The sequence below is a fragment of the Camellia sinensis genome, chromosome 2 (assembly GCF_055761805.1).
Source record: "Camellia sinensis isolate YWXY chromosome 2, ASM5576180v1, whole genome shotgun sequence".
NCBI classification, from domain to species: Eukaryota; Viridiplantae; Streptophyta; class Magnoliopsida; order Ericales; family Theaceae; genus Camellia; species Camellia sinensis.
In genome coordinates this window covers 37,412,274-37,421,689 of record NC_138962.1, presented here as the reverse complement: position 1 = coordinate 37,421,689, position 9,416 = coordinate 37,412,274, and the positions used below count along the sequence as shown (strand labels likewise).

The 9,416-nt window shown below is 36.4% G+C and overlaps 1 protein-coding gene across 1 annotated transcript; it reads left to right on the top strand.

Moving 5' to 3' along the window:
* The first annotated feature begins 5,367 nt into the window (after nt 1-5,367).
* LOC114281087 (uncharacterized) lies at nt 5,368-8,510 on the top strand. Its single transcript, XM_028223533.2, has 7 exons — nt 5,368-6,367; nt 6,458-6,694; nt 6,884-7,108; nt 7,191-7,275; nt 7,790-7,914; nt 8,098-8,214; nt 8,353-8,510. Exons 1-7 carry the CDS (start codon nt 5,368-5,370, stop codon nt 8,508-8,510), a joined length of 1,947 nt encoding a protein of 648 aa, XP_028079334.2.
* Nucleotides 8,511-9,416: the final 906 nt, after the last annotated feature.

Below are 9,416 nucleotides of genomic sequence, written 5' to 3'. Positions count from 1 at the left end.
TTCCCCTTATACCGGTATAGTTAACACCGAAGCTGTAGTTAACCACTGCTTTAACTCTTAGAAAGCTTTCTCACAATCATCTGTCCATAAGAACTTCACATTCTTGCGGGTCAACTTGGTCATGAGTGCTGCAATAGTGGAAAACTTCTCTATAAATCTCCTATAATAACCGGCTAGTCCTAAAAAACTTCTCATCTCTGTAGGGTTCGTAGGCTGCTTCCATTCTTTGACCGCAACAACTTTCTCAGGATCTACCGCTATCCCTTGATTGGATACAACATGCCCTAAAAATCTCACTTCTTTCTCCCAAAAGTGACACTTACTGAACTTAGCGTATAACTGCTGCTCCCTCAAAGTTTGCAATACAACTTTCAAGTGTTCTCTGTGTTCCTCCTCATTCTTAGAATACACCAGGATATCATCTATGAAGATAATCACAAACTTATCTAGATACGGTTGAAAAACTATGTTCATCAAGTCCATAAAATAGGCAGGAGCATTAGTCAAACCAAAAGGCATTACAGGAAATTCGTACAACCCATACCGGTTCTGAAAAGCAGTAAGCTGTATACTTTCCTCTGACACACCCATCTGATGGTAACCCGTTCTGAGATCAAACTAAGAGAACATGGCTGCCCTCTTCAACTGATCAAACAAGTCATCAATTCTAGGTAGCGGATACTTATTCTTGATAGTCACCTTGTTTAGCTCTCTATAATCCATGCACATACGGAGAGTTACTTGAACGAATGAACCCTTTTTGAAGCATCTTTTCCATCTGCTTTTTCATCTCCACAAGCTCTTTAGGCGCTATTCTATATGCCACCTTCAAAATCAGTGCAGTTCCCGGCACTAGGTCAATGAGAAATTCTACTACCCGTCGAGGTGGAGGTCCAGGTATCTCTTGAAATACATCCTCAAACTCTCGTACCACATCTACCTCACTAATATCCTGCTTAGGGATTTCTACTGAACACAGAAAACTCGTCATCATCGACTCTTCTCTATCGGTAAAAGTGTGGGAAAGCCGTGGCATACCAGGAATATCTATATTTACAGTCTTTCCAGCATAATCTAGAGTCACAAAGTGTTTTCACAGCCAATCCATACCCAAAATAATTACAAACCCCTCAAACCCTAACACAATTAGGTCTGTATACAAGACCTTACCTGCAAAGTCAAACACAAATTCTTTACACATCTCATAAAGAGTAACTGTCCCTCCTAAAGGGGTCTCAACACAAATAGGTCTAAACAAGGAGATAGTTACAAGGTGTTCTCTTTTTACAAACTGTCTAGATATAAAAGAATGAGAGACACCAGTATTAAAAAATACACTAATTGGTTCTTAAAAAAATTAAGGATACCTTTCAACCAGCACCTTTAAGTTAAACACACAAAAATTCGTTTATAAATACTTAGAATAAATTCTACCACCAACCTAAACCAGCTAACTCATGTTTCCACAATCCGAGGATTACCTAAACTCTCACAAATCTAAGGTAACCTAGGGCTCTGATACCAAACTGTCACGCCCCAAAATTTGGACAATTAAATATTAAATTTGACTAAACCCCAATCAATATTCCATCATCCAAATCCTAGAGGTGAAACAAAAAAAAAACTAAACACCAACCAAACCATCCACCATAATCTCATAACTAACCAATACCTCAACATTACGATAGCAACAACTAATCAAAACAACTTAAATAAAGTACGGTTACAAACCATGCCAAATTATTCCAATACTAAAGTCATAAAAAAAATAATAAATACATAAATTAATATCAATCCTAAGCTCAAGAAAACAAAAGAAGTCCAAGAGATATGTCCAAAAACTATAGTTACTTCTCGTCATCACCGTAGCCCCAACTAATCTTGCAAAGGAAGCTCAGCTGCGCTCAAACAGAACGCACCCGAGTTGCCAAGAGACAAAACGGGTCAGTATACAGATATACTGATATGAGTACAAGATTCAACACCCACGTGTCCACCAGACACAAAAAAAAAACATTAAATTCTTACTACGAGACAAGACAAGTAGTTCCAACTGCACCAAGACGAATAGGTAGTTTCCCAAGATACGATAGCATTTAGTTTCTTGTCCGTACACAACGAAATATAAATTGATTATAAAATAAACAAAATAGAAATAAAAATATGGTGGGTTAGCCCTGCATAAAAAAAGTTAGTAAGACCCACCATCCTACAAAAAATAAAGTTAGTTGTATATTTTAATCATAAGTAACTTGCTGAAGAAGTATAAAAATACACCGTTTCATACTTAAATAATTCGAATTGACCAAAATTCAAAGAACGAAAGTTGTACAGAATCAAATTTCCTAAAAGACAATGCAAACAAATTTAGTAGAAGCTAAACAAGTTGAGAAAAAAAACTTGATAGAAGAACCTAAACGGATTTCAACCGAAAAATCAAAAACTGAAAACGAACATAAATTTTCCTAAGATGATTTTTTTCGAAAAAGTTCAAAACACGAAAAATGTGCAGAATAATTTTTTACTTCAATTTACATGAAACCAATAAAAATAAGCTCAATTCGTGAGTTAAAAGATCTTCTAAAATCTGCATTGTTAAAATAAATCAAAACTATAATATCTAAGATCATCCGATTATAAGTTCTAATCGATCTTTTTAATAAAAAAATTAAAACACAAAAGTTGTCTCGAATCACGTATACATGTCTTTGCTCAAATTTCATAATTTATCGAGGTCGTTTACTATTTCTTTTAACATGTACAAATCAATACAATTCACACTATACTAATAAACTCATAATTAAATTCTTTATACCTTAACTCAACCACTTCGGCCCTCTACTTCCGGCCTACACATATATCCCATGTGCCTTCCATATATCTAACACCGCTCCGAAGCCAAACTTGCACAGGGATATCGTCCTGAGTTTGACTCACACTCTCCGGATGATTAGCATATACGTACGCGCGTAAATCAAAGCACTCGTCTACTCATGAGAACGAGGCAACAATATACAGATACAAAACATCTCACTCATGAGAACAAACATAACAATGCCAAACCTAAGGCATTCAAATAAATCTCATAATCCTCACTTTTTTTTTTATACGCTATTTCTCACCAACACTCAAATAAAACAATAATCCATGGAGTCATGGTGGAGCATAAGGAATTTATCTATGGGTTCCTAATCAATTTTAATGTCATATAACCATGAGTGTGATTACAACCATGAAATAAATCCATATAAAAACCCTAAACCTGGCATACACCACTAATCAAAATAATTAAAATCAATCAATCAACTAAAAACCCTAAACTTTGCATACACAACTAAACAAAATAATTAAAATCAATCAATCATCTAAAAACCCTAAAACTTACATACACAACTAATCAAAATAATTAAAATCAATCAATCATCTACACGTAAATATGAAATCAATTTAACATCAAATAAATAAAAATAATGAATTAAATATAAATCAAGGGAAGTGAGTTTTGTACTCACAATATTTTTTTTTTGAAGATCAAAGAATTATTTGAAGAACTAATGGAGCCACCAAAATAAAACTCTAATCTTTTTCTTTTTTTCCCTCTCCTTTTTCTCCCTTTGCCGTCTCCTTCTCTCTCTCTCTCTCTCTCTCTCTCTCTCTCTCGGCACAAGGCTACTGCTGCTCTTTTTTTTTTTTTTTTTTGGTTTTTATTCTTTTTTTTTTCAACACCTCTCTAATACTTTTAACCTAATTTGACAATATATTCTATTTTATTTTATTAAATAACTACAACATATATAAATATAAATATCTTATATAAAATCTATATAAATAAGTTCTTTTTTTATTTAAAAATATATAAACATAAATATTCTGATTAATTATATATAATTAACTAACACATTAAATTAATTAACTACTGAGAGGGAGTTTTTTATGAGCATTAAGGCCAAGCTAAGCCCAGGCGTAGTAATAGGTCGTTCTATGGGCCGTGGTGAAAAAGGCTTAGTGAGCGGACCTTAGTGTTAGCTCGGTCCAAATATGGTTACAGTCATCACGGTCGGAGTGGTGATAATTAGCTCGGTCATAGTATTCGGAGCCGAGGTATTTAGGTTTCTTATGGTGGACCTTACTCTTGTTAGCTCGGTCAAAGCTTGCTATAGTTAGCTCGGTCTCAACAGACAAAACCGAGGTACAAGTGAACAAAGAGCCAAGCCTATGTGTTGCATGTGAAAGCACTGGATTAAGTATGACAAAGAGCTAGTGTTAGCTCGATCATACTGTCATCTAACCGAGGTAAAACCATCTCACTTGGTTTAAGTAGTGAGGGGGGTGTTGAAGGATAAACATTATCTTTCAGAAGTGTGATTCTTAGGAGGACTCTACATGGAGGAATAAGAGTCCTACTGGGATTATGCCATGCAAAAACTATAAAAGCTCACAACATAACCTATGTAGAGGTAACACGACTTTGATTCTCGAATACACATTACCTATTTGTCTATTTGGCTAACTTAGGCATCGGAGAGGTATCCGGCACACACCTGCCGGCTAGCTCACGTTTGTGTTTTCAGGGAGTAAAGCGATGACGTTTGGAGGAGTGCAGACTTGATCAACAGGATTATACGAGAACATTATTTCGTGCTTGTACAACTACTACATTAAATTCTCGTGTAACCACACAATTAATAAAGTCAAAAATAAAATAAAGTAATAATAATCTAAACAATAATAAATAATGACTTACGAAAAATTAGGGTCACTATAGTCTAGGTGGGTCGGCGAGTCATAGGCATGGTATTAGCTTGGAAGTTAACTTGGGCCATTTTCACAACCCAGTGGAAAATAACAGATTAGGTATTGTGGTGAAGGGCCCAAATTCAAACCCCAATACTAATCCTAATTGGGCATCTACAAGGCCCAATTTGTATAAGGGGCAAACAAAACCAAATGGTTATAATGGCAGCATTACTAATGGGTTGAAGTCAAAAAAGAAAGGTAAAAGAAGGGTAAGATTTTCTTGTGCAACTCAATCCCTCACTGAGGTTTCAGGGTATTCTTATCTTGCTCATATGTATGGTCATAAAGGGGCATCATCAAGCAAGCCCACTCCTAAATGTGCCATCTTTCTGCTTCAACTGAATGTAGTTCTGGCACCTTGAATCACATTCTTAGTAAGGCACAAGCTAACATACAGTTTGGGAAAATCCTGGGCATCAATTACAAAAGCAAAAAGTCTGAAACTCTGGAAAAGATGGTGGATCTAGAGTTAGTTGATAGAGCAATGAGGAAGGAGAAGAGGAAAGAATAGGGGTTTGGTAGTTATTTGTTGCTAAATTTTGGTGTTATAATTGTTTAATTATGAAGTCGATGTCTTGGAATGTTAGAGGATTGGGAAAGTTAGAGAAGATGGGAAGGATTAGGAAACTAATTTATGAAAGAAAGGTTGATATTGTGCTTCTTCAAGAGACAAAGAAGGTTTCTATTTCTGAGAATGAGGTAAGAGCTTTGTGGGGAAAGAGAAACATGGATTTTATGGTGGTGGGTTCTGATGGATCTGCTGAGGCTCTTCTTTGCATATGGAACCCAGATGTTTTTAGGATGGTGGATTGTTGTTGTAATAAAAGATTTATTCTCATATCAAGTAAATTGTTGAATACCTTTGATTGTTCTATTTTGAATGTGTACGCACCAAATAAGGTGAGTAGTAGATGTCAATTTTGGGACACCTTACTCAAACTAAAATCTGAGTTCCCAAAGCCATGGTGTTTGGGGGAATACTTAAATGAGATTAGAAATATTGGTGAGAGGGTGGGTTGTTCCAGAAGAGATAAGGGGATGATAGATTTAAACCCTTTCATTAAGAGTTGTGAGTTGAATGATCTACTTCTGTTAGGCAAGAAGTTCACATGGTGTAATGCCCAAGATGGAGAAAAATGGAGTAGAATTGATAGATTTTTTCTTAATCTGGAATGGCTACTGAAGTTTAATTTCAAAGAGTGGGGTGTTCCTAGGTTTTTTTCTAATCATTGTCCTATATTGCTTATGGATGATGAGAGGGACTGGGAGCCTAAGCCTTTTAGGTTTATTAATGCTTGGTCTAGTCATCCAAGCTTTCCCTCATCTGTGGTAAAGCTTTGTCTTGAATCTAGGATTATTGGGAAAGCAGGGTATGTGTTGTTCCAGAAGCTGAAAATGCTAAAGGTAGAGCTGAAAAAATGGAATTTTGAAGTTTTTGGAAATTTAGTAACAAATCTCAAGAAGGCTGAGAAGGAGTTGGTTAACCTGGACATCTTGGCTGAAAATAGAGTTCTGGTTATAGTTGAAAAGGCTAGAAGAAGAGAAGTGAGGGGTGAAGTTTGGAAGCTTAGTAAAATAGTAGTATGGCTATGACAACAGAAATCTAGAGTAAACTGGACCATTAATGGAGATAAGATTACGAAGTTCTTTCATATTATAGCTAGCAACAGAAGGAGTAGAAATTCAATTAATTCCATCACAGTTGAAGGAGAGGTGATTGAGGAGCCAGCTAAGGTAAGGTATAGGGTGTTACAACACTTTAAGAGGTTGTACTCTGAAAGTTGGGCAAGAAGACTAGCTCTGGAAGGTGTCTGTAAATCAGTTCAAGATAGTTCTGTATATCATGATCTTGAAGCTGTTTTCTCTGAAGCTAAAGTTAGGGCAGCTGTTAAGGAGTGTAATGGCAATAAGGCTCTAGGACCTGATAGTTTTAATCTTCTATTTTTCTAGAAATGTTAGAAGTTAGTTCATCAGGAGGCCTTGTAGTTTTTTAGGGATTTCCATGCTAGTAGCAAGCTTTCTTATGGGATTAACAGTTCTTTTATCACTTTTATTCCTAAAACTGATAATCCCATTGGGTTGTCAGATTTTAGGCCCACTAGCTTGGTGGGTAGTTTATACAAGATTCTCTCTAAAGTTCTGGCTCTTAGACTAAAAAGAGTTCTTCTTTCAGTTATTGGTGAAACACAATTTGCTTTCTTGGGGGGGAAAGGTGTATTGGATGGAGTGTTTATTGCTAATGAAATAGTAGATGGATGGAAAAAAAATCCAGAAGAAAAGGTGTTATTATCAAACTTGATTTTGAGAAAGCGTATGATTCTATTAATTGGGAATTCTTGGTATCTATGCTCTATAATTTTGGGTTTGGATCTAAGTGGGTATCCTTGATGAAGGAATGTATCGCTACAACAAGGTTGTCTATTTTAGTGAATGGCTCACCTACAGAGGTATTTTCACCACAGAGAGGTCTCAAACAAGGTGATTATCTATCTCCTTTCCTATTCAACATAGTGGATGAAGGATTGAATATTTTAATGAACAAAGCTTATAAGAAAAGTATTATCAAAGGGGTAAAAGTAGGAGTAAATGAGGTAGTGATTTCCCATCTCCAATTTGCGGATGATTCCATAATTTTTTTGCGAGGCAAATTTGGATCAAATAGTGTTAACAACACGGATACTAAGATGTTTTGAAATCCTTTCTGGCATGAGAATTAATTTCCATAAAAGTGTGGTGTGTGGAGTTGGAGTGGAGGAGGAAACTTTGGTATCTTATGCCGATATTTTGAATTGCAAGGTCCATGGACTACCACTTAAATTTTTGGGTTTGCCCTTGGGAGCTAATCCAGGAAGCAAATCTACTTGGTAGCCAGTTCTGGATACAGTAAAGTCTAGGTTGGGTGGAAGAGAAAGCTTTTTTCCTTTGCAGGTAGATTAACTTTGATGAAGTCTATTTTATCTAACCTTCCTATTTATTATCTATCTTTGTTCAGAATGCCTTGTGGAGTGGTTAGAGAGATTGAAAAGCTTGAAGATTTTTTTCTTTGGGGTGGGAATGGCTTGAAGAGGAAGGTTCATTTGGTGAAATGGACTGACGTTTCTAAAAGTCTGAATCAAGGTGGGCTGGGAATTAGAAGACCTAAGGATGTCAATGCAAGCTTACTACTTAAATAGTGGTGGAAATTTGGAAGTGAAGTAAATGCTCTTTGGAGAAGAATGTTGTGCAGCAAGTACATAATTGAGGAGGTTCATTGGCTCCCACTTATAAACTCATCAGCTTGATTTTCTAGAATTTGAGAAGATGTTCTTGCAATTGCTAATCATAATCAACCTCTTGTGGAGTTCTTTTTGGGGAAGTATCAGATAAAGGCTGGCAATGGGAGTAAAATCAAGTTTTGGTATGATAAGTGGGTTGGAGGTAAGTGCCTTAAAAATGAATTCCCAAGATTTTTTAGTTTGTCAATTGCAAAAGAAAGCACACTGTTTTATTTCTCTGAGAGGAAATCCAACTCCGGGGAGTGGAACTTCTCATTCCGTAGGTCATTATATGATTCAGAAAAGGCAAAGGTTAACAGGTTGGTTGCAGTGTTACTGGTGGCCCCTCTTCTGGGACTGGATAAAGAAGACTGCCCTGTTTGGAATGGGTCTAATGGTGACAGGTTTAAGGTCTCAGATATATATCGGTTTAGTAAGCCCTTCTCTCCAAATTTGTAAGTTTGTGTGGAATAATGCCATTCCCCCCAAAGTTCAATTTTTGGGTGGTTGGCATGGAGGAATAGAGTTAAAACAGGGGTTCTTTTACAACATATAGGTGTTCTGAACAGTAATGCTTTTGTGTTATGTGCTTTTTGCAAAATTGAAAATGAATCTGCTATTCATGTCCTATTACATTGCCCATTTTCATGGCAAGTGTGGTTTGATTTAAAACTTTGGTAGAGGTGTCTATGGGTGGTGCCAAGGAGTATTAATGGCTTATTTCATTGGTGGTTAGGTTGGAATCATAAGAAACTAGTTAGGAGATTGTGGAGAGCCTTGCCCTCTATTGTGGTTTGGTCCATTTGGAAGTTAAGAAATGATTGTATTTTTAATGAATTGCAGCCTTGTGGATCTGAGTTAGGTGAGCTTATTAAGATTTGATTTGCTTTATAGGTTAAAGCTTCTTTAAAAAGGAACGCGCATACTCTGCCATGGATTTAATCAACAATTTGGCTCAAATTAAAGAATGCAGTTGAGGACAGGCATGGATTTAATCAACAATTTGCCTACTGATTTGGATCTTGGACTGGTATATCTGGTGTGTATGGTTTGATATAATCTAAGGGCCGCTACTGGGTCTGCTAGAATCTAAGGGCTGCTATTTGGTTTGTATCTGATGGGGTCTGGTCTGTAGTGATTTCTGGTTTGGTATTTTGGGTGGATTTAAAGTGACCTGAGCTGCTGTTATACACCGATGTATGGGTTTGCTAGAATCTGAGGGCTGATATAATTTGAGGTTTGTTCTGCTAGAATTTGAGGGCTGTTTTTTGGGTTGTATCTGATGAGGTCTAGTCTGTAATGGTTGCTGGTTTGGTATTTTGGGTGGATTTAAAGTGACCTGGGCTGCTGTTAGCATAAGGTTTC